The sequence below is a fragment of the Solea senegalensis genome, linkage group LG2 (genome assembly GCF_019176455.1).
Source record: "Solea senegalensis isolate Sse05_10M linkage group LG2, IFAPA_SoseM_1, whole genome shotgun sequence".
Lineage (NCBI taxonomy): Eukaryota > Metazoa > Chordata > Actinopteri > Pleuronectiformes > Soleidae > Solea > Solea senegalensis.
Genome location: NC_058022.1, coordinates 14,912,161 through 14,938,109, shown reverse-complemented (window position 1 = coordinate 14,938,109; position 25,949 = coordinate 14,912,161). Strand labels below are relative to the sequence as shown.

General features: G+C 43.4%; 1 protein-coding gene across 2 annotated transcripts in view; it reads left to right on the top strand.

Annotated features, from left to right (window-relative positions):
• The window catches only part of LOC122760649 (FERM, ARHGEF and pleckstrin domain-containing protein 1-like), a 45,790-nt gene that overhangs the window by 9,976 nt on the left and 9,865 nt on the right, over positions 1-25,949 (top strand). For both annotated transcript variants that reach the window (XM_044015800.1, XM_044015792.1), the window contains exons 3-15: positions 15,440-15,544; positions 15,633-15,675; positions 15,860-15,938; positions 16,644-16,741; positions 17,195-17,309; positions 18,850-18,997; positions 19,136-19,231; positions 19,323-19,486; positions 19,573-19,641; positions 19,716-19,791; positions 20,532-20,745; positions 25,009-25,196; positions 25,453-25,542. In XM_044015800.1, the coding sequence (XP_043871735.1) occupies positions 15,440-15,544; positions 15,633-15,675; positions 15,860-15,938; positions 16,644-16,741; positions 17,195-17,309; positions 18,850-18,997; positions 19,136-19,231; positions 19,323-19,486; positions 19,573-19,641; positions 19,716-19,791; positions 20,532-20,745; positions 25,009-25,196; positions 25,453-25,542 (1,485 nt within the window). The remainder of the gene's footprint in view (positions 1-15,439; positions 15,545-15,632; positions 15,676-15,859; positions 15,939-16,643; positions 16,742-17,194; positions 17,310-18,849; positions 18,998-19,135; positions 19,232-19,322; positions 19,487-19,572; positions 19,642-19,715; positions 19,792-20,531; positions 20,746-25,008; positions 25,197-25,452; positions 25,543-25,949) is intronic.

The following is a 25,949-nucleotide window of genomic DNA, read 5'->3' as shown; positions in this document are numbered from 1 at the left end:
CAGCGCTGTAGGGGGAAAACTGACAGGGGCAGTGCTGGTGGTTGAATTATTTAGGCTCACGGGATAATTTGGCCCCCAAATTTCTTGATGAGCTGTCGTTGGCCAGAAAAATGCATACAAATGGCATTCGATTGGCTGTCGGAGCATTTGGGAGAATGAGGCAGGAGTTGTTCAGCCCAGAGCAACGAGTCCAACCCTCTCCTTCCTATTACACCATGTCAGAGAGTTTTCTAAACCCATTACTGTCACTCCCTCTTTCACTAATATGAGTCATGCACGGGTAACAGTGAGATCTATTAAGATTAGCTGCACTGTGTCTGTGGCACTCCTCTAATGCACATGGTGGTTGTTTTTAGCCTTTTTTATAAGAATGTTAAAGGAGCTAAGTGGTAGAAAGATGCAAGAGGATGGTGATCACAGCGAATCTGAATCTTGTCTCATAGGAAAGTGGCAAATGAAAGGACTATTCGATAATGTGCGAGTAAATAAATGGTGCCTACATGATTTTATTTCCCATGCCTCCTGAGAAAGTGTTTGTAGCCTGACAGAGCAGAGGAGGCTGGGAATTGTGAGTATCTACAGTATAAGCATCAGATGTTTTTTTTTTTGTCTGCTGCATCTTGTTCTTCTGTCACATTGCTTCACTGTTGGGGGGAAAAAACAGAAACGTATCTTGTTCTTTAACTCTGACGTCCCGATAGTGTCGATGCAGCCCACTTAAGTTATTTCTTCTCAGAAAATACATGCAGCTTTATCTGGCCTCCTGCCACTGGAAATTAATTATGTGTCGTTCGTCGCCCCTTCTCCACTGCGGCTGGAAAACACCTTGCTGCTGCAACTGCCACAACCTTTGAGCTACAGCGTGCAGTTTGCTCCCCCCAAAACTGGCGGTTTTGGCTCATTGGGGTCCGCGATTCAGTGTCTGTGAACACGTTCATGGCTATGAATTTCAACGCCGTACAAGTTCATCTCTGAAAGGCCACGTGGCATCACGCTGGTCTATGAGCAAGTTGCCATGGCTACACACGGAGGAAGAGGAGCATGTGAGCCGCCGGTTGCTGTGCTGCAGAGTTCTGTCTACCGTTGATATCTGCCACAGAGGACTTTGGGGTCTCCATGCAGTGCATTAATGTGAGTAGAGTAGAGGGATATGCTGCTGCACACCAATTATGAATAACATTCAAGAGATGTGGCCTGCCTGGCAGTGTGTGTGTGTGTGCAAGGAGCTTATTCTGCATGTAAATCTTTTTTAAGAATTACTTGTAAGTGTCAGTGCTCATTCACCCAGTTCCTCTGAAAGATGGCATATGCCGAATGTCACCATAAAAATATAAATGGAAGATTTGTGCGCTAAAGAGCCAGTGTTCTGGTTTTCAAAGTCTTAAAAATAAAGCCCCTTTTCCGCCGGTGAATAATAGACATCAGTGTCAAATGTAATCTGACCGCGCTGTCCATGTGTCTTGCATCATTCTCACACTGACTGACTGTCCTCTCTCCTCTGCCAGACCATTCTCTCATACTTTCCTCACATGAACTCTGAACCACGGTTGTTTTTTCTCCCATGGCATGAAATTTAAATCCCGCAGCAGGATGTCAAGCAGGGTTATTGGAGGTGGGAGGGTGGATGTGGGTGAATTCCCATGTACGGCCATCTTCCTCCCTTCACTCTCATCCTGAAATTTAATTTGTTCTTAGAGCCACGGGAGAGGAGCAGCCGTGGGAATTATTTTAAGACTGATCGCCATGAATACTAACATGGTAGAGCACACGGGAAAGCACTTAAATTTGATTTGAGATGCAAGGGTAAGTACCATCAACTCTGATGGGAGCTTGTGTGGGCTCCTGTGTCGTCTATGGACAACAGTTTGAATTCATTCTTGTGTCATATGTCACTGCTCCATTTACCGTAAAGGATAAGCAAACACACACTTTATAATCATCAGGTTATGTCTGACAGCAGTAAACTGCGCTGGTTTCTATACTGTGCACAGGTGCTTTGGGAAAAGAGATGCCTTTATTATAATCCTTGTTCCTATGGTAACAAAGATGGATGAGTTGTGGTGGAAGACGTTTGTGGTTGGTTGAAGCGGCGGTGAAATCGACTGCGTGTGTGTGTGTGACTGTTTGCCTTTGTCATTTTTACAAAGAAAGGACGAGGCGAATGCAAACACAGCCTGTGATATCTCTGTGACAGATGCATGAAAGTAAGTGGATCCTCTGACATTTCGTGCTGGTGTACATACAGTGCATTATTCCACTGGGCGTTTTGCAGTGTGATGACAGTGTTCAGATCCTTCCCTTTAGCACTTGAACTGTGCCACTGGATGCCACTGACTGGGTTTTAGGTAGACATCGCGGCACAGGATGGGTGTGGCAGCAGCGATGTTCTCCTCTAGCCTGCACTGTCTCTGTGGTGTCCTCCTCAGCTCCAATAAAGAGCGAAACCCTCATGGGAACCAGTCTTGCCGTGGCCTCACAGCAGCGTCACAGCACCGCCAGACCCCCTCAATGAATTATGAATTACTCATTGTGATTCCGGCGGGCTAATTAACATGTCACGCTCGGCTAGGGTGATATCATGGGGTCATCCTTATCCAGCCGTTCCTTATTTCACCTCATGCGCCGTGTCTTATCTCCTCTAGTGTTCTTATCAGTGAGTGTTGCCACGCCGTATCTAGTATTTTGTGGCACCGCGTTGTGTTTTTGATGCAGTGAGTTCCCCTCGCGTGATGCATTTGCGTGACACGTTGCACAGCAGACCTCCTGGCAGCTGTACCTGTGCTGCTGAGTCTACCTCCCACTGTAACCGCAGCCGTAATTGAATTTTGGGGTCTCTTGGGCAGATGAGGAGATGAGTGGGAGGTAGAGTCATGATGAACACATGCACGCATGTGTGTGTGTGGAGCACCAGCTGCACTTATTACCAAAGTAAGAACTGTTGCATAAACTATTCCACCGACAAAAAAAAGCAAACGTTCCGATTTTAGCTGTCATTGAAGCAGTCTTTTTGTTTTTGCCCTGTTAAAGCTTCTTTAGACGAGGCATCCCACCTATTCATATTACCTGTCTTTCTCTCTTGGTAAGTGATGCTTGCAGGTCCATTGGTAAAAGAATAAGAACAGCTCTGTCAGTGTGGGAATGCCCTTAAATATATTTGTCCCACGGGATGTCTGCTTCACATAGCCAGTATCTCACCAGTGGCAAGTAACTGCCTCTGTGTATTTGTCACTGCGATGCTTGGAGATAGAATAGCCAGGTTTAGCAGGTAATAACGATAAATGCTGGGGAATGCTGCTCAATATTGCTGCATGATTTATTTATTGTGATGTGGTCGAGTCTCTTTGGTGTGCAGGGGATTGAATGGGCTAATCTTTGAAGTCAGTATGGAGAGATATTGTCTTGGTGCTCGCTCACTCAGGCTTAGTTGACCTTTAAACAGAGAGGAAGCATTTAGGCAAATATATTAACTGCATGGCGTTACAATAGAGCGACTGCGATGCAAGTGGCATAAGTGAATGAGACCGTTACTAGCAAGCCAAAGTAACATTTTGGTTTTATTGATGCACTGTTTTCCCCTCAGCTCTAACCATGTTAAAAACCGAGGCCCATGATGTTTTGATTGGTTAGTCAAGACAAGCACATTTTATTACTATAACCCAACATCACAAACACAATTCTCCTCAAAGGGCTTTACAGTCTGTACAGCAAGTAACACTCTACATCCTTGGACCCTCATATCGAGTGGGAGGGAAAAACTCCACCGAAATGGGAGAAACCTCAGGAGGAAGGAGGACGGACGCATGTGCAGAACCAAGTTCAAAGCATCACATTTACAAACACAGGAAAGAGAAGAAGATAGAGACCAGGAGCATTTCAACAGTTAACATTATTGGACTGTCTCTTTATAAATTTTTGATCCTTTTTAAATGAACCTCCTCTAGAGCAGGAATCGGTTAACACTGAGATTGTGATCGTCAGCCCGACTTGTGAGACTTTAACGTCTTGGTGGCACAAAGTGTTGTCTGTCTTACCTCACTTGGTGAAACAGAAGCCCGCTCTAAATATTTTAACTCTTGAAAAAACACTCCCAGACACTTCTCGTTAGTTAGTTGTTTGGGTTGTAACCTTGCACAACAACAGTCTAATGTATGGGACCAGTGCTCTTGCTAAGTAAATACAGTAGTAATGGTTTAGGATGTGCTAGAGAAGCAGGAGAAGTCGAACAGGGTGTGGCATTTTGCATCCTCTCTATTTTGGCTTCCAACCCTTTGCATAACGGTCAGAATAACTGCAAAAGGATAACAAGGATAAATGTAATGTAATGTTCTAAAACTAGAGTATGTCTATTAAAATGCCCCTATCTTGGTAAAAACAAGAAAAGTGTTTTAACCTGAAGCACATGCTTTGTCCCATTTCTAAACGATTCATCTAAAATGTGTTCATCATTCACATCATTGACAATTTTCTGTATGTTGCCATGGTTACCGGTCTTGCTCTCGCGTTCAGTGGGGAGGAATTGGTATTCTGTAGTCACAGAGGTCTCAACAACTGCTGGACCCACTGAGCCTGTGCTGTGTGTGTGTGTCTGAGTTTTCTCCACCGGTGCCCTAAAATGTGAAATTTCACCTCAGGACAGCGTGCACATTGGTCACGCTGTGGAGAACGAGCGACATTGGTCACGCTGTGGAGAACGAGCGTTAATGCTCCTGCCACAAAGTGGTTCACACAGAGAGCTGAAGGTTTAAACTGTGCCCCTGTGCTTAACATGAGCAGTGCAGTGCAGCGCTGAATCGAAACTATTCAGCTTGGTGCCCGCTCAGAAATGTCCTGAATCACAGATGTGCGTGTGTGTTTTTATCAACGCAAATGTCCTATACCACGAAGAACAAAATGCACCACAGCAAGCCCTCAAGCAATTCATGCAGAGGAATATCATTTAGGATGGAACCTTATTAGATGGATGAATTATCAATTTCTATCCAGTGACAAAAGCAGGTGAAAATGAACCTGTTTGGTTTATTGTTCCCAGTGTTGAACGCTAATGACTCTTTCTCTAACGTGAAAATGTCATTCCTACTCTCGTCAAGACACTGAATTGTTATAGTCACAGTAATTTCATAACTTCAGATCAACGAAACATGGACCCATTTCAAAAAGGAATGGTGTGTTTTTTTGCACAGTTGAAACAGAAGCGAGATCTGTTTAATGTCAGGTGTGAAAAGACTCATAAGGCACAGTCCATTTGTGATTGGATCATCCGTGGTGCATGTTAGCAGGTGCATATAGACGCTATTTTTAAGCCCTAATGACCACATACTTTGGATTCAGCAGGCATCTTAATGTATACTTTTTATAGCAGCAGCTCCGCGGTGGCTATTTCAAACCAAGTGCTTTCTTGGCTGTTGACCTTAATCCTCATCCACAGCAAGCAAGCACAACCGGTCACATCTGAGGCTCCGGCCGCTACATCTGCATGCTTTTTTTAAGGTCAGCGATATTCCAGGATGGGAAATAAAAATGGACTGGCCAAGTAATAATTAAAGACATTGGAAATATATAAAACAAAATAGATGGATTAACTCTGCTGTTTTTCTTGCTCTTTATTGACTCAATCATTTTATAACAGATTAAACAATTGTTTGGCCTGACCTGTTCACTGTTCACTGTCAGATCACAACAGCTATTATCAATACAGTGACTCGACTACATCAGAGGGCAGAGGGGCTCTGGATTTGCAGCACAGAGGGTTAAGTAGTTTAAGTCTAATCTCAAAGAGGCCAATTGATTGGCCTCAGGAGTAGAGCCGCGTGTGCAGCTGTCATTATTTATCACTGGTGGAGATTAGAAGGGAACATGCGGCAGGACAGGTCTGCTCCAACCTTGGGAAGCATCTCTGAAACATGTTCCCCTCTCACCTGGGCTGTGGTCGTCATTACACTGTGCAATCAGATTAAGCTTCATAATGACGAGTGTATGCGGAACCGTCGCATATATTCGCCGTCATCGAGTCGTGTCCGCAAATGTGCACTACGTTCCTTGCCAAGATTATCCATGCCGCCCTGACAGATGTGTCATATCAGTGTGCTGATTACACAGGTGGGATTATTACACAGGTGGGATTATTACACAGGTGGGATTATTACACAGGTTTGCTTTGGGCTGGTCACAGTTAAGGGCCAGGGTGTACATTAAGGGCTCTGTAAAGTGATAAAAATATCGCTTCTGACTTTGTCACACATTGCACATAAACAGAGGTAGTTTAGCAGCAGTCCTCCACTCTCTCTCTCTCCCTCCCTCCCCCTCTCCCTCTCGCTCTTGATCAGCAGCAACTGCAGCCTCACAGCAGGAGTCTGCTCCCCTTTCTCTTCTTCTTCTTGACTTCATTTCCTCATCTTTAGGAATTTTAGATGAAGTGTCGGAGCTTCTCTGTGTGTTTTTGCATCCAGGTAATCAGACACATCTGTGGGACAAAGACATCTCAGCTAGCTGGTAAAACAAAGGCCAGCATGAATTGTCCGCCCGAACCCCAGCCGGCCCAAAAAACATTTTCAACATTTCATCATGGTACAGTTCGGTTTGGTACAGTACGGTACGGTAAAGTTTGGAAGAGTAAAGTTAGTTTCCCCTGAGTCGAGAAATGTCTTCATTCTTTTTTTCGTTACGTACTCACTAGTGACACTTGGTCTGAGGCTTGAAACTGCAACGCTAATTCCGCACTTTTTAGACCCACTCGTAGGGGGACGGGACCTCATTCGCAGAATGTGAACAGTGTCCGCCATCTATGCTAACAGTTACGCTAACGGGACCAAGTGTCACTGGTGGGCACATAACAAAGAAAAGGGAAACTGAGATTGGGAAGCACAATTCTTTCAAAAATACTAGCCCTATTCTAGTAATACAAAGCTAAATGCTAATCTGTGAAGTATTCCTTTAACTTGGTAGGCAGAGTGTGCGCTGGAACGCAGGATATATGGCGAACGAACAATGACAACAAACACATTGAAGGACATCCAGCATCTTGTGTTTTTCCTTCTCTGTTTGTGGCTGTTTGTCTCCTCGAGACGTCAAGCTTTGCATGAGAATAGACTGCGGGTATTGAAGACACACTGATCGCAAGAGAGCGACACTTTTCTGTCGCCCAATCAGCTCATTGTCGTGAGAGAAGGTGGACTAGCTCCACCTGTACTTTACCGTACCATTACTCTTGTTCCCCCGAGGGTTTAGGACGGTTACTTTGGTACTTTTCCGAATGGACACGTAAAAAAAAAAAACAACCGTTCCACTCAGTGGCAAACGTGGCTTTAATTGTTACTAAAATAATCGTCAGCGATTGTGATAGACGATTCATTTGAGTGTTTTTTCAATAATTAAAACAAGCTCTTTCAAGCGTCTTAAATGCTACACGTAACTAGAGCTGAAACAATTAATTGCTTGATCGATTACTAAATTAATCGATAACTCTTTTGATTATCGATTAATCTGTTTGAAGCTTTTTTCATGATTAAAAAGATTTCCGATTGTTTAAGCTTCTTAAATGTGAATATTTTCTTCATTTCTTCACTCTGGATAACAAAGACATCATTTAAAGTGAATCATTTTGGTTTGTAGACAAAACAAGACTTTGTTTGAGAACGTCATCATTTCCAAGTTTGACAAACACCAATCAGCATTTCTTAAGGTTTTCTGATATTTTATGGACCAATGTATGTTTTGTGGACAAAATCAGACATTTGAGAACATCATTTTAAAGTGTGAGTGATCAACACATTTCGGCATTTTTTGGACCAAACAAGAGCTCGATTAATTGCGAAAATAATCAACACAATCGATTATGACAATAATTGTTAGTTGCAGCTGTGTTCACCATGATTTATGAAAACATAATGTCCCATAATGTTGCTTTACTCTGAGTTGCTCTTGATCTTTTCAACACTTAATGTACATTAGCAGACATCACAGTGTAATTATGTAGATCACTGTGTCTACACCAATATTAGCAGCCTGCTGTTTATACAGGCGGGGTGGCATAATTTATGCTTAATTAACATACTCCGGATCTTAATTCTTCCACAAGAGTGTGTCCAGCCTCAGACTGCTTTGTATTCCGTGATTCTGAGCAGGTTTGCGGGATAGTGAAGTATCTCTGGCTAGTTCCTGGTTTGGCCGAGCCAGTGCCCACTAATTAGAGATGTATGATTTTATTGTTCTGCGCCAGCAGCGATTATTAATAAAAAATAAAATAGCTGGTTTAAAAAAAACGCACACCCAGGCAATTTACAAAGGCATGCATTTCTGCTTAGTGTCCCACAAGTCATCTAAAATTCATATCTGAGGGCAGTGTTCTCAGTCAAGATATAGATGATCCTCCTTATTTGTACTGACTTGGTTTACTGGGAGTAGGTGCACGAAACTGGAAGGAAGCCCCGCTTAGTTAGAGCTTGGTGGAATGTGACAGATGGATGTGATTTTTCCAGGGTTGCGGTTTTTCCCAGCTTGTTATGCAGTGGACTGATGGAGAATAAGTGCCATTGTTTGAACAACTAACTTTTACTTGTTGTTTAATCTGTTGTTGTTGTTTCAGTACTTCTTATAGTAATACATCATCAGCCTAATACATTGATATATCTGATGTTATCTTAAACTGTGTAGCTTAATCTGATAATCTTTTACTCTAGCGAAGGTCACGTCTGGAGAATATTGACTGACCGCTGAATCAATCCAAATCATAAGGAATGACATCCTCGACACAATTGTGCATTCAGATTAGGTGTGGAAAAAGCTTGTCTCTTTCTTGGCCTGACCTTGTGAGTGTTGTCTCTTTCACTTACGCTTATTTAATCTCTTCATTAACCTATTGTGTCCCATCACTTTCACTGATACAGTGCTCTACAGTATTCATTCATCATCTCTAACAGTGCCCAATTATGACAAAACATCTTTTAATCCAAACTAAGTCTGAAACTCATTTATTTACTTAAGTAGCAGATTGTTGAAATGTATCCAATGCTCACACCCCAGTGTTATTCAGTCTGTCAGCTGGTCTAATTCAACAAAAACAATTTACCCAGTGATTTTGACATAAAATCATCACAGTTTTGCTTTCAAAAAAACAAAGAAAGAAGTTAGTTAGATACCTCTGAGGTTTTCTAAGATGCAGATGAAGTCCTGAGAGGGTTTTTAGGCAATTCTCCTCCAAATTCTCTTGGAACTTTATCTTTTAATTTCTTTTTATGTGAAAAGAAGTAAATAAATACAAATACAAAAAAACCACCCCCACAAACATTGAATTATGGAACAAATGTGTTTTCTTGAGTGTTTCTTATGTTAATGTGGTAACTGCAGTATATTTAAATATCCTATTCACTTTGGGAGTCTGCCTTTATCTCGCTAGACAAAACCTGGAGTTTCTGCCTAAATGTGAAGTGACATATCCTCCCCCTGAGCGACTGTAATCCTCAGCTCTGTGATGGAGTGGTGGTGGAGAGAATAACCAGCATGGGAGCAGAATTAGAAGCGCTCTGTAAGAGATTCGGGCAGATGAAGAAAAAAGGAGGCCAATCTTTTTGGTAATTCCAGCTGCTTTAAACACTCTTCCATTTGCCCTCTGGGCATTTTAATGATGCTCCCACGTTAGGCAGGATTTTGAGGTGCCAGTGTACCGTATGTTCAGTATAATCCTATGACTTTACATGTGCATGCATATCTAGCGTAGCATGTTGCTCCAGTCTTTGTTGCTGCTTCTTATCTATCCACACTAATGATGCAAACCCACACCTATTAAATCTGTCCTATGATTTATGGAGCTCTGACAAGCAGTGGGAGGTTCCTGCATTAATGCACACTGTTAGGGATTCAGCAGCACAACAGTCACAACAGGGCACTTAATTATTCTCTATGCAAAATCAATATGTTTCTTGCAGACCAGACAGGGCCCTTAGGAGGGCAGGCCTGCAAAGGGAGGGAACATTTTCTTTTTTTCCTAGAGGAGGAGAAGGAGGAGGCTTTTGAGGGTAGCTTCCTCCATCTCTCTGTCAGCCCTCTTTTGAATCCAGGGGACATTATTTTCATGGTTGTCCTCTCAGAGCCTGGAGGCTGGCCTGCTTTGACAGAATGATTCTGACAGCTGTGGCAACCCAATCGTCACTTTTTCTTTAATTTTGTGTGTGCAGCTCGGGAGCCAGGAAGAAGGAGGCGGGGTGGGGGAGAAAATAGAATAGGACGGAATGTTGAGGCCTAAAACAATTTCTCTATTTTCCAGGGAAAGCGACGTCGTCAGTGCATGTTTGATAAGGTCACATTCGGACGTCAGATATTTGTACTGAAGATACGATGGCACTAAAATGTGTCCAAATTATGCATGGTCACACATTGGTGATGGTAAGCAGGTAATTTGACAGGATTATCAGTGTGTCTGCAGCCCTCCTCTGTTCTCTCTTTGTCAGCTTCCCACTGTAGTCGAGTCACCCTCGGAAACCTCTGCAGCACATGACCTGAATCTCAATGAGCCTCAGCTGCCACTGACCTCTCTGTCCTACCCTTCTCTTACAGTGCACAGTATATACCTGTTCACACACACACACACACACACAGTTACACACTCAAGGCTATGCCAAATGTGCTGCGGTACTTGAAGCAGCTATGATCATTTATGCTTTATTGCGACTGAAGCCAGGATGTGGAGTATGAGAAAGACAGTGCTGCCTTCACTCCGTATAGTAGATTTTCAGTGTTTGCTAGGAGGAGGACTCATCTGTATCACTATGTTTTCATGTAAACACTGCTTTGGCAGATAAAAACAATGTCATGTGACCAATCAAACACACTGGGGAGCCTTTTGCTCAGTTTCAGAAACGACTTACTCGTGAGAAAAAAGAATGATGACCAGAGAATGAAACTCGTAGCTGATAGTCTAGTCTAGTTGTGGCTTATGAGAACCAATCGGGACGTGAATTCAGGTTACAGGTAACGACATTATGATTTTAAAAAATCACCCTATAATAAAACGCTGCATGGGATTTTTTTTTATTATTTTTCTTTGGCTCTAAAATACTGGGGTAGTGTGGACGTCAGGGACATCTGGAGTAGAATGAATGCATTTTTAAATGAAAATGGAATAGCTTGGATGTAGCTCATACTATATTATATTCCCAGGGTGGGAATATATCAACCTGATGCTTTTATCTGGAGAGTCCAAAATCATAGAGCGCTCACAGTATTGTTACTGTGTATTGTAGATGTGACCAGTGAAAAGTCACTAAAATTGTTCGGTGTCAAAAAAACAAACGTTGAGCCAATCCCTTTTACTGTCACATGAGGGCTACAGATAGTTTGATTCCCGAAATGACCTTACCTCACTTACCTGCATTTTTCTATTCCCTTTAAATCACACAGTCTCTTTCATCTCAGCTCTCGATCTGATTCCTGTGATGTCGTTGAATGTCACAGCTGAAACCGCCCCCCCTCCCACTGTGAGGTATAACTACACCGTAATATAAGCTATAACAGGATCTGCAGGGGCCAATGGAGCCGCAAGGCCCGGCTTCACAAGGAAAATTCACTCTTAAAATCTCTTCCTAACAATAGCTGAGTGCTTGGATCAAATGTCATCATCAACTCCGGCACGATTCTCTTTGTCCGTTGTGCCTTTTGACATTATCAGGCTGTTTGCCACCTCTGTCACCCCACCCACCCCTGACACTGCCCCAGGAGAAGTTTGCCAAGCCCTGCCTGGCTTGGCTTATTGCAAGTGAAGTGGACCATACCAAGAACTCCTGGAGGAGAACCGTCAAGGGAGCACAAATCTGCTTTACACCTGACCTTTATGTGCTTTTGTTACTAACAAGAGATGGTGGGTTTGGGGGAAGACGGGCAAGTGGGGGTTGTTATTTGCTCTCCCCTGGAGTGGAAACCCAGGCAGACACATGTGTGCAGACATCGGTGTCATCTGCATTTAGCCTTGTTCTGTCAGAGCATGTAGAGGTCAGTGTAACAATGTCAGCCCTCATACTCATGTAAACACTTGTAGCGTTCTGTGAGCCTATGTTCAGAGTGAATGATTCGAGACAGATGCTTTCAGCATGTCTGGCCTGGGTGTGAGATCACACTGATGCATCACCTTTCTCTGGACTACGCTGTTCCTGGATTACATGTATTATATTACTTGCAGAGCTCATTAAAAGGAGATTTTTATCGCTGTTGTACACAATGAGTGAAATGCACATTGCCATTGCACGGAAGGGGAAATATACAGTCTTGCTGTATGTGCTAATATTCATTTGTTTTCTACCGCTACGGCTGCAGCCAATCCTAGACATTTTTAAAGAGGGCTAGATTCCTGCAGAACCAAGGCCCGTTCAGACCTCTTTATTTTCCAGTAAAATTTACATACAAATGTACTGTTTTATGATACTTTTATTTTCATTGTTACAATTATCATTGTGATCTGACCGCTGACAGACCCTGAGGTCGTCTGTCGTGTACAACCTGAGATACCGCCACACGCCGCTTTTCAGATGCTTTGGTGTTGTGATTGTCCAGTGAGGAGGACAATCACAATGACACTTGAGTCCTCACTTTTCGTAAGTGCTGCTGTCTTATTTTTGTGATGGATTCAAAATGGATCCAAAGCCAAGCTGCGCTGACAGTGCCCTCTGCTGGACCGCATGGTATTTACTTCGGTTCAGATATTCTAGTGCCCCTCCAGGTTCGAATGCATAACACAAAGTGTTAGCCCTATTTTGTGAATTATCCTCCTAATGTTACTATAAACACTAAATCATTTTTTGAGATGTGATCTATGATCTTTCAGAAGGAGACAGTTTTTTGACCAGTGGGAATATGACATAGGTCTATATACGTGATCGAAGTAGTGTGTAGTACTGGCTCTGCTCCCCTCTTAGCTTCACACAGCCGTGCAGGCAGTTAAAACATTGTTAAGTATTTTCCTCAGAGCAGAGCCTCACACACCGGCTCCTCTGGCTGTGGATTCTTTGCATTGTGCTTGAAAACATTTGCCAGTCACAATTTGGCAGAGATTACCAGCCATCAAAAAAATGCGCTATTGTGTGAGCGCTAATGTGTTTACAGTTCACCGAAGGCACCCTGACGAGGAGACTTTGAGGCTGTGCAGACATGTGATGCTGTTATGAAACACTACACTGTAGGCATTTTTCACGGGAGACATTGTGTGACATGTCACAGTTCAAGTACAAGTGTGAAATAATACAAATAAAACAGTGATCTATGGATTTCATGTTAAGTTTTTACCTTCAGGGTCTTGATACAGATCAATCTGACTCACTGTGACGCTGTTATTGCGCAGTGGGGTGACTGCAAAGTTAAATCAGTGAAAATACAGTTAGATGCATACTTTATTCATCCCCCTGGGAAAATGAGCGGGTTCAAAAGGCCAATCAGTCAAATGTACCAGGGATTAAATGGTGAAATCATGAAATGTTTTACAGTTTGTGGAATATCCTTTTATGAACACTCTCTGTGCACCGAGGCGAGGTCTTCAAAGGATTTTCTTTTCTTTGTTGGGATCAACTCCAGCAGTCGGCTTCCAAAATTTTGTGGAAATTCTTCCCAGAAGATTGGAAGCTGTCACAGCGGCACATTAATGCCTTTGGTTTTTTTTTAAATGAGATTTCAACAGTCACATCAAGTTTGAGGGTCCACATACTTTCAATGTAGTTCATGTTGCATCACCGTACACTGTTTGGTGTTAAGTTGTATATTGCAAGTTACTCTTAAAGGAATACTTTTAGGATTTGCATTTAGCTTTGTATCACGAGAATAGGGTAGTCTTTGTGAAAAATTGTGCTTCCCAACCTCAGTTTCCCCTGAGTTGAGAAATATCTTCATTTTTGTCTTTGTTACATGCCCACCAGTGACACTTGCTCCTGTTAGCTTAACTGTTAGCAAAGATGGCAGACGCTGTTTACATTCTGGGAATGAGGTCCCGTCCCCTATGAGTGGGTCTAAAAAGTGCGGAATTAGCGTTGCAGTTTCAAGCCTCGGACCAAAGCTTGGACCAAGTGTCACTGGTGGCCAGATATTTCTCGACTCAGGGGAAAGTGAGGTTGGGAAGCACATTTTTTCAGAAATACTACCTCTATTGTAGTAACACAAAGCTAACTGCAAATCGGTGAAGTATTCCTTGAACTAAGTAACTTGTTATTTCATGTTCACAGTTGAACTAAAGAGATTTAAAAGTGAAGAGTGTTATGTCGATACACCACACGCCCCTCACTCTCATGTCGGCCACAGCGCTTCATATCAAACGCCAGCTCTGTAACTGCAGTCAGCGACGGCTGCATTTAATCAAGCCCTGGCTGCTTCTCATCAGCCCGCACATTACCCATCTCTGCTTGGCTCGTGGTCATTTTACAGTGACAGCAAATTTATAAGGCTGCGTACAAGTGTACTCCAGTGAGACCGGAACAATCTTCAGCCTTCACAGCATTCAGCTTTTGTTTTCCCACCAAAGTGTCTAAGCAGCACATTTGTCCAGAAAAATAAATAGACATACTGTAGGAATTCATTCACAGCTTTGTTTCACCTGCTTGTTACAGCAGGTTACAGCACACTTGTGTGTATTCTTCAAGAGTGTTTGTGTGTTTTTGGCCGGGGACTTCTCCTCCTCCTCCAGCCTCTTTGTGGCCTCCCTCATCAGCTCCATCACCATATGGAAACAGCTGGTCCTCAGTGTTGGCGTGCCCTCTGCACAGCATGAAGCAGCCTGGAGAGAGACCCAGGGAGGGGGGGGGGCACCAAGAGGGAGGAGGCTTGTTTTTCAAAGATTATGGATTTGGTTGTGGAAGTGTAAACCTTCTCACTAAGCTGCCAGAGATTATGTTTTTATTCTTCCAGCATTTTAGGAACGCAAGGCTTCAAAACACTAGATTTATTGTTACAGTGTCAGCGCAGTTGTATGGCGGGAGTGATTTGAGCAGGGTTTTGTCAAAGCAACGGAGTTAAACTTAAGAGGAGAAAGTGCCTCCTTGGAACATACTCGGACACAGCTCCGGTTTATTACCCAAGTGAGGGGAAACTGCTACTCTAAACACTCACATTCTGTGGCTGCGTTATGCTCTGCACTAGTGCAAGCCAGTCACGGGGGAAGCAGCTGGGCAGAAACTCTTCACAACCGTGACTCCTTAGGACATCCACAACACAAGTGTTTCTGTGGAAATCCTTGACATTTACTTGACCTTATGTGGATGATATGATGATTGTCTCTTTCCTTTGAGATGTGCTGGGGTTTCTTTCTGATACTGTATCAGCCTGAACACATAGAGCAAACCAGGGTCTTCTTCTATTTTGTCAGGATGGAAGGAAGGATAATAGAGAGGCGTTTTAAAGTTATTTTATTTGTGTGAAATAAACAATTGTGTGGAACTATTTTAACCAGAACTACTTGCTTTATTCTTGTTCACAGCAAAAAGCCTCAGGCAAGGTGCTGTTTGACCTGGTGTGCACGCACATGAACCTCATTGAGGGCGATTACTTTGGCTTGGAGTTTCAGAACCATCAAAAGATGATGGTGAGTGAGGACGAAGATGAATATTTATTAAGTTTTGCTTAAAATCAGCTACTTGCTAATATATTGCTTCTCTTTTTTCCCCCCACAGGTTTGGTTAGACCATATCAAACCCATTATCAAGCAGCTCAGACGTAAGTGTGTCAAAATACAGCAATGTTTTCTTTCAAGGAACCTTTTTGTTCTTATTCCACCGTGTTTTCTCCGGAAAAATGAGGGATTATACACTGTGGAGCAAAATATGCTGATTTCCTGCATCCAAAGAAAAATAAAAGGAAGTTTTCCACTAAAATGTTTTTTGTGTTCTTCCAACATTAGGACCAAAGCACACAATCCTGAGGTTTGCTGTGAAGTTCTTCCCTCCAGACCATGCCCAGCTGCTGGAAGAGTTGACGAGGTGAAACGCACTCCATTTCTCCATTGTGTTTTTCTTCCTTTTTGGCATTGAAATGTGCATTTATGTGGGATTTGTGAGTATTAAATGTCTGAGTGGTAGAAGTGGATTTGCAAAATGTGCTCTGGCTCTCAAAAGATGTATACCCTGCTCAGTTTTGAAATCCTGGTGTCATGGTTGCCATGTTTTGTGATTTAGCACTCGGGAGGTGAGAGTGGCACTGATGATTTCCTGGCTTCTGTTTGCTTTTTGTGAAGCTCGGTCAGGACTTGCACAGAGTGGTGAAAAAAAAAAGTGTTGAAAGTAAAATGTTGATTTGATTCTGTACAATTCTATCCTGTACAATAGTAATAGTATTTTGAATGTGAAAATATTACAGCAGCAGGCTTTATTGTTCCACGGGGATATCCCATGCTGCTTCAGTGTGAGGGTTTATTGGGCTTCTACGTTTTATGTCATTGTAAATGGAATATATTTGGGTTTTGAATTGTGGGCTGGGTCTTACTCTGGATTCCATCCAAAAGACGCTGCACTGTAACACAAGACAGTCAATAAATCTTCAATAAATGACTTCACTCAACTTATTACTCGCTCAATCTGAAATGTGCACATCGCAAAGTCTGTGTCTAATCAGAAATATAGATGCAACAGTATAGATGCTCCACCCGTGTTGTATCTTCTAAAAGCTGTGTGTGTGTCTGTGTCCAGGTACCTGTTTGCGCTCCAGATCAAACAGGATATTTCTTGTGGACGCCTGACCTGCAACGACAGCAGCGCCGCGCTGATGGTCTCCTATATTATCCAGTGTAAGTCAATGGCGACTGCTTATTTAGTACAAGAGCCTGAGGCAACAGCATGGTTATACAGTGTATATAGCACAGCGTATACCACTGCAAATCAGTTATCCGCACGTTTCCATGGATACCTTTCAGCCGGTTTCCTGTGCACAATCTCGCAGAACTGATTCAGACCAGCCACACGTATCACGGAGCCATGTCAGGAAATACCAAGCATTTTCACAACCTGACATTTCACAGCACGTTACACTGCAGTGATCAAACACCACATGAGTGAAGATGGAGATCAGCGAAATGTGGCGTATGCATACATGACACCGCTATCTTTTGGAAATAGTGTGTATTATTCTGTGCCATGCAGCACTGAAGCTGCTATTGAGGCTGAGATTCAATGGTGTTATTTTTCCTTTTCACAACCTGTAAGTCATTTCATACAAATATGTTTCTTCTGTTACTTTTCAGCTGAGATTGGGGACTTTGAGGAGAGTCATTGCCGGTCGCACCTCCTTAATAACAGCTACATTCCAGATCAAATGCCCCTGATTGACAAGATCATGGAGTTTCATTCAAAGAATATGTGAGTCTCTTGAACTGTGGGCTGTACATGCATTAACGTTAGAATAAGACGTTCTTTCCATGCAATCATGCTTCTCTTAAAGTCGCTCAACACAAATGATTCTGTTCACCCGTGAACAGGAAAAGTTGTTTCAAACTTGGCGTGGGGGAAGTTTTATTGTCCAGGTGACACATTCAGGAAAGCAGCTGTTGAATAAGTTGGCTCATTCCCAAGAGAACACTGTTGCAGCTCTTTACCGTAGATGAGCTCAGAAATGAGCCTGTGTCTTCACAAGTTGTTTAACAGCTTCTTCCCAGACGAAGATACAAGTTTGACGAGGTCTCCAACAACAAAAGGGCGACTTCATAACAATGAGCTGAAAGCGTCCTTCAATAAACCTAATGACTCATACAGACATACTGTACATCAGCTGGTTTAGTAGGTTTAAAAACCCAGCTTTTGATGTGTTTTACGTGAAGTTTAAGCGGCTATTCACACAAAAACGAGTCTATGTGAATCCGCTTGAGTTTTATTTAGTTTTCTTGGCATTTTGTCCACATGGAATCAGCGTTTTTGGGAAATGCTATTGTTTGAAAACGGTTCCCAGAGCGGGAAAATATCAAAACGAAACCCTTGTGTTTTCATGACGACAACCAATACACTACGTCCCACCTCTCTCCTGCACTGGCATTTACTGTTGCTATTTGTGTTTGGAGATTGTTTGGTCTATGCGCTGCATGTTAACTTTTATTTTCTTTCCTTATCTCCTGTCATCCTGTCTCCGTTTCTGCGACTGTGTCACATAGAGGTCTGGCATATGTACTTCGCCCTTCCGTTTCTGTGTGGATAGGACCGAAGTGTGGATGGTTATTGAACTTTTTTATTGGCTCTTTTTTTATCCTGTTCTTTCTCTTTTGATCCTTTACTCTCCTACCTTCTGCCTAGCAGCAGTGTGCTGCTGGGAGTATATCACTGGAAATCTTCCAGATCTCCTCCCACCATTCTGCCTCAAAATTTCAAACACATCAGTCCAAAAAGTCTGAATATGAGCCAAAGCTTTGTCAACCTTGTCTCACCTCTGCGTTATACTCAGAGAGGGACTCGCTGTGCACGTCTACTGCTGCATGAAAGGAGCATAGATTTGATTTGACTGCAACCCTTTGACTTGCTTTGTTCTTACTTCCCAAGGCTCTCTTAGCTGATAACTGTAACTCTTCTGGTTAGATGCCTTGCAGAGTCAAGTTTCTTATTAGGCGGCACGCACAGGAAACGGGTCCACTGATAAGAATTAGGAAAGTTAGTGTTTGCAGCCCCTCCCGATTCTGCAATCGTGAGGGGCTGGATGGATGGATGGATGTTATTAGATTCGGATAAAAACTTCACTAAACAAAAATAAGCTGCATCTGTCCTTGGGAACACAGGCAATATCTCCCAGTGGGATCAATTATTTGTCAGTTTTGGTCTTGTCATGGGATGTTGTTGATTGTTGAGACAATAGTTGAAATAAAAGACATTGCAAGTCTCATCTGTAACCGTGCTGCTGTTGTGTTTTGTGCTATAGAGGTCAAACACCATCAGAATCAGATTATCAGTTATTAGAAGTGGCGCGAAGGCTGGAGATGTACGGGATTCGCCTTCACCCCGCGAAGGATCGCGAGGGCACGGTCTTAAGCCTCGCCGTGGCACACACCGGAGTCCTCGTCTTTCAGGTCAGTAACGCCAGTCCGTAAGTCGACTCGTGCGTTAAATGTTGATCCTCTGCGTTGTGTGTTTGCTTCCATGTATACAGTAATTGTTTGTTTTGTATCCAAAGCCTGAGTAAAAAAAATACTTTTTTGTCGCCGCAGGGACACACAAAGATTAACGCCTTCAACTGGTCTAAAGTTCGTAAACTGAGTTTCAAGAGGAAGCGCTTCCTCATCAAGCTGAGACCAGATTTAAATGTAAGCTGTGTGGCTGCTTTGTGCCATGCGTGATTAAATCATGCAACGAGTGTAATGACGTAAATGTATTAAATGTTCTCTGCTGCACTAGAGTTCATATCAGGACACGCTGGAGTTTCTGATGGGTAACAGGGACTGTTGTAAAGTCTTCTGGAAGATCTGTGTGGAATACCACGCCTTCTTCCGCCTCTTTGAGGAGCCGAAGCCTAAGCCCAAGCCGGTGCTCTTCACACGAGGTTCTTCCTTCAGATTCAGGTAGAGGGGAGTTTCCTGCTTATAACAGTCTCCAACAGCTGTGCCTGATGGACTCATCTTTATCTCCTCTGTGCTTCTGTCTGCAGTGGTCGCACACAGAAGCAGGTGATTGATTACGTGAAGGAGTCCGAGTTTAAAAAGATCCCATTTGAAAGGTAAGTGCTGCAGACGTGGTGCATAACGATGCTCGGAGTGTATAACACTGACCCTAAATATCCCGTCTGCCAAGGAAACACAGTCGGGTCCAACACAACAGCCGCCTGTCGCCGCTGCCTTCTCCACGTCACCATGAAGTGCCAACAGAAGTGAGTGTCGTAGGCAGTTAACTGTATTTGCAGTGGGCAATTAGCTTCGTGAGGCCTGTGTCATCTCAATGAATCTCATTATAGTCATGATCTTGTGTTTCCATTTACTTTATGGTGTACTGCAGTCATGTTGGTTTTTCAGTGTTTCAAAGCCTACATTCTAAAATACAATACAGTTCGGCAACGGCACTGATGATTATTTTCACAGCTGATTAATCTGTCAGTTACTTTTTCTTTCAATCAGTTGTTTAATCCATAATGTGTCAGAAAAGTGGAAAATGTTAAACTGTGTCTCTGAGACTTGTTCACAAAACAAAGTCTTACAGAGAACAAAGGAATCAGAAAATATTCACATCGAAGACACAGATTAATCCATTTTGTTTTCATATTTTTTTTCTATAAAAATGACAATGAATAGCAGGAAAAAAAAGAGTACATGGAGAGTGTAGAAATCTGCTTTAATGGACAAATAAATACATGTTTAAGCTCTATTCAGAGATGATGTCAATGACTGTGTACTCACTCTCCTCTAATCACTTGATATGAGTTGATTCCTTAGAGCTGACACCCCTGATAACATCAGTCAAGAGTTTGACTTCTGTCTGGTTTCTCATAATCACTACTTACAGCGACACCTTCACCAGAGGTGCATATTCTGCCGTCCATATGTGTTGGCTATAATCATAAAATCATGTCCTCTTGAAATGTTTTAATTCTCTTCCTCTCTCTGTTTCCGTCAGAGATGTGCTCCCAGGGACAGAGTCGACTCCCCTCCTCAGCATCATTGGAAAGAGTCGGTGTTGGTGAGTGCAGAAGACCCCTCTGCCTCGAGGACAACGAGAGCAAGCCCCTCCCACCAGAGCAACGGCCATGAGGGCAGAACGGGGTCTGTGTCCAGACCGGAGGAGACGAGAGGCGCAGCACGACAGACCCACCAGGAGCATCAGAGTACAGGTCCAGCATCTCAGGCTGCTGCTGTCAGCAGCTCTTATTTCAGCCGCACTGACTGGGGTGATTTAAGTATTGAATATAAAATGGGAAGGGAGCAAAATGTTAGGTTGAATCATAGCTGTAGGGAGCCGACCATGCTCCACCAGGGGTTTGGCTCTGGGAACGTAAACGGAGCTTATCAGGTACAATACAGAGAGTCTCCTTCCTCTTCTAAGGTGTCACTTAGAAACAACCATGAGTTTGACAAGTTTCCAGAGCAGTCATTCAAAAGGCCTGACCTAAGTCCTGTCCATGGCACCATGGCGGACGTTAGTGCTCGTAGTAGAGAGAGGCAGAGCGGCGACCCGCTTACACTCCCACACATGACTGGTTCAAGGAGCGTTGTCACTGGGCCTCCCGCAGACACTTCCCCCAGTCATGCCGAGCAAAACGGCTACGGCTCTGCTCCCCCTCACCCTGAGGCGGGCGGGTCCACCCCCGCCCCGAGACGCTCTGAGCGCTCACTCAAGCTTCACAAAATGCGTCACAACTTTGACACTGACCCAGACCACGGAGCGTCCTCGGCGGGGCACGGATCACGTCCCGTTCTGTCTCGGGCCGAGCGCATGGCTGCTCTGGAAAGACGCATGATGGCCAACGGGCTCTCGGCACCGAGCAGGTCCAGGTCTGGTCCCGGGCAGAGACGCTTGGGTCATGCTGGTGTCTCTCACATGGGAGCACTCCAGATGAACGACTGCTCCACTACCAGTGGGTCAGAGTCTAGTGAGTCTGAGGTGGAGACAAACAGGGGCAACAGTAGCAGCCCTCTCATGTGTGATGATAAGGTGGAGACCAGCACGTCTTCCCATATTCCCCGCAACAAGTTTTCCTTCGGCAGCCTCCAGCTGGACGAGGAGGGAGACGAGGACGGATGCTGTGTCTTCAGTGATGAGGATAGTGGGCAGATTTTCAGCTGTTAGACCTGGATGGATGTAGTTTGCTTGGCGTTTTCTTCTTGGCTGCATGGAGAGACTTTTTTGTTCAGCAGAACCACAAAAGGGGCCATATTAGAATTTAACACTGATTTATTTATTCTTTTAATTTATTTGAAAGGAATAGTGTGCAGTTAAAACGTAAACACACTGTACCGGATTATTGCTATATAGAGCTTATTTGCATCTACTGACCCATGGTGGGTAAGAACAACACAACAACAATAACCTTTGCACACATAACAAAAAAAGCACATCAGATATATTATCAGTTCTTTGTAAGAGGGTTCTAAATAAGGAAGCTATGGTTCCAACTGCATTTTCCCCCCAACACTCTTACATTGACTTCATTCTTAATTCAATGTTTTTTTTTCTGTCACACTTGCCTTATGATTTCCAAATGTCCGTAGGCTCTGATTTGACAGTAGTTGGTCGGACTTTGTACACTTTTCTGCAAATGCAACTTGTGCTCATTATCAGTATTTTGTCTTAGAAGACCTGGGGATATTTACTCGTGGCAGTAATTGTTGTAAAGTGTATAAGTCTCTTTTATCTAAGGAATAGTGCTACTGTGGCACCTGCTGTGAGAGTAGCAAACACTTTTACCAGTATTGAGACCTAAAACAGAAATGTCCATTCACTAAAGTGACACGAATAAAACACCAGGATAAAATACAGCTTAACAAGATTCTATTGACTGTTGTGTAAACAGGCATTAGAGACCAGCAGGGGCTAAGCCACGCTGATGTGAAATTAAATGTCTGTTGCAGTGGTAGTTCAGCCTCTCTGCGGCAGTTTATGGCACTTATGCCGACAGCTGACATCCCTGTCTGCACTTGACTCATGCTCAAGCATCTCTGCCAGCGATTTGGTGTCTCCGCTCAGCTGCTGTTGTCACACACATAACAATCTCCATTCACAGAAGAGTGAAGCTGCACTTTTTTTATTTTTATTTTCATTTTCTCACTTCTTTGCATGCCTGTCTTCTTGTTAAATTCTGTTTTATTTGTTTATATGTTCTGTGCATGACATTTTCTTTTTCTTTCGTCATTGTCCAAAGTTTGCACTGTGTCTGTCAGCATGAAACTGTCATATCTGTATTTTCTTTTTTACTCTTTTTCAGTCGTGGCTGCATGTACACCCGCGCTGTCACTTCACTCTCTCTGTGCTGGGGTGTCTAGGTTCTTTCTCTGCAGTGATCCAGCTCACACTTCATTATTCCTGAGGAGATAGAACATTTAAGAATGACAGAAGCTGGGGAATATGCAGGGGATAGAGGGCAGTTCAAAGGCAGCACTGCATGGACATTGCAAAGGGGATATTTCAATTATTCGATTTTAAAATGACTTCATGTTTCAACTTGAAGCCTGAATTCAAAGCTCCATTGGTGTGAATGATGTGTTTATTTTTTTTGTGAGGTACTGGATCGCTGCACTGTGAGGGAACTCTCACACAACCTCACCTGTAGACTTGGAGTAACACTCCATCTACCGCTGAACTTGTTTGTTCAGCTCAGAGTTCCAGGTCTGCGGGTGAAATCTGTGTGTTTTTCACTACGTATGGGATGTGTTTCCTGTGCTAAACCGACACGGAAGCATGAATGTACTGTAATACACAAGTAGTCGCTCACAGTCACCTCACTGTGATGTCGTGCTGTTTATCAAACACATTATTGTCAAAAGGGCTTTTAAAATAAGGGACGTATGCCGTATTTGACATATTTTTTATGAACTGAATGTAGAGAGCTGACTGAATGTACGTTTCCTCATTACCGCCTACTCAGTATCTCACAAGGCTGCTGCTGAATCTACTTGAAGACCACAGAATGTTGGAGCTCCTCTTTCTTTTTCTAAACTTCCCCCCTCAGCATGTCTCCCAGTTTCTTTCTCCGCTGACTCACTCCATTTCTCTAGAAACATTCACCAGGCTTTTGATCTTTCCAAGCCGCTTTGCTCGCAATTTCTATTCATTTACAAGTGTTTGTGTTTCGTTTGGAGTCAATAAAAATGACCTATATGAAGACAGATATCTGAATCTTCTTTGTAGGATCCCAGAAGTCGGTGTCTGGTGCGACTGTCCCCTTCATATTCCCGGTAGATTTGGAGCGTCGGTTGTTGCGTGTCGTTGTGTGGTAGCTTTCTGTGTGAGTCACTCCTTCCCCTCTCCTGTGTTTGGACTAACTCTTTCTCAGAGTTTTGCTGGAACATTGGGTTAATTGCAGTCATGGGTTGCATGCACGTGTGTGCACCGCTGTTGTGTTTCCGCTGACGCACAGAGGAGGGGGCCGACTTGCAGCTACAATATAGTAAGTAATGTGAATGAATCCTGTCAGTGTAGACGGCACCAAGTTACTCGTGCCTCTTAATCATCCTGCAGTGTGTGTCTCGGGCTTGTGTATTGATTGACATGGCACAAAGGCTGCAAGAGCTGTCTGGACTGTAGAGTGAGTCATGGCTAATGTTTCACTTTCTCCCCCCCCTCCCAACTAGATGTGATTTGTTTCCTGTACGGCTTACAAAGACAAACTGTGTTAGTAAACACTGAGGTAGTTTGACGTGGCCTACATATGGTGGAGGTGTTTTTTCCATGAATTTTCCAAGTTGAATTACAATTGAAATGTCAACACAGGACTATGGGTGATAATAAGTTTTATTGTGAGTTAATCAGCCTAATGTTTTTCTCTTACTCCATTAAAGATGTCACAAAGTAGTGATGAATAGCCGTCAGTTTTTCAGTTCATGGTGACTGACCTTCAAACCAATCGTTTTACAACCACAGAAAACACTATAAAGCAGGACATCTTCACATTTAAGAATATTAGAACATTTCAAATAAATTGCAACTCACCGGAAGTTTCTAAAGGTCCAGCGTGTAAGAATTAGTGCGATTGTGAGTCTCTCTCATTCCCAAGTGCGCCAGGGAACTACGGTGGCCTTCACATACCGGAAAAGGATGCCATTTGTCTTTGTTTGTGTAGTAAGTTTTTGCTTCAAAATGCAAGCACTGGTTGGTTTGTCCATTTGGGCTACCGTAGAAACATGGCATCAGATGACTGCAGCCTCTGGGATGCTTATTCCAAGCTTATGAAAACCAAACAATTGAAATTTCAAACTGATTATACACTTGTACAAATATACTTATGGGTCGTAGTTAAGTTTCAGCCACTAAACTCCGTAAATGTTACACACTGGACCTTTTAAGTAGGTGAGAGCACTTATTTTTGCCCACATGGCTTAATGTTGACTTTGTATGCATATTTAAATCACTCTAACTTCCTCTCTTCTCTCTTGTGCAGGTGTGGTGCCCAACAGTCCTCACCTGTCCGTGTCCTCAGGACACTCCCACGGCATGGTCAACGGTCAGAAATCACTGGAGCTGTGCGGTCACTTTGCAGACGGCCGACAGCCTTCCCCGCTCACCAGCCCGCTGCTCAACGACGCCTGCTGCATTCGCACCGACGACGAAGATGAGGGTCGGAGGAAGGTTTGTCAACAAGATGAATTTAAAATGAGTAATTAGGTTTTTTTTTCCTATAAAGGTTGTGCCTCAGACTCAAAATAGCAGTGGACCTAGATTGCATGTCCTAAATAAATCTCTACTGGGACAGAAGCTGAGAATGTTCCTGTAAACCTACTAGAGAAATGGGTTAGACGGGTAAAACAAGTGTCGGACTTGATCGCGGTGAGATTGTTCATGCTCTGCATCCTCTCACTCTCGCTCTGTTGTGATGTCTGTGCAGAGGTTTCCAACAGATCGGGCTTACTTTATCGCCAAAGAGCTGCTGACCACGGAAAGAACGTATCTGAAGGACCTGGAGGTGATAACTGTGGTAAGATGGACAAAGTCTGCTCTTCAACACGCTGCTCCACTGTTGCTTTTCTCTCGCACTCTCCTGTGGGTACAGAACATTGATTATCCCAGTTAGCTGGTCCAGCACATTGCGCCCGGCAAAACACAGCCAGGCAGTGATACTGTGATATTTTGGCAGATGCAATTTCATTTGTTTTGTTTTTTTTCCCTTCCCTTTTCCATTTCCCACACTCATGCACTGAAATGCATTTATCTGTCTCACTGAAGGCTGTGAATACTAAACTGCGTTCATGCTTGAAGAGATAGATGGATTTAGCTGCGTGCTCCCTCTCGGCATGTGACTCCCTAGGTCTGGAACAGACAGACAGAGCTTGCTGCAAGCCGGAAAGAAAAAAAACATTCGATAATATAATCGAATGATAATAT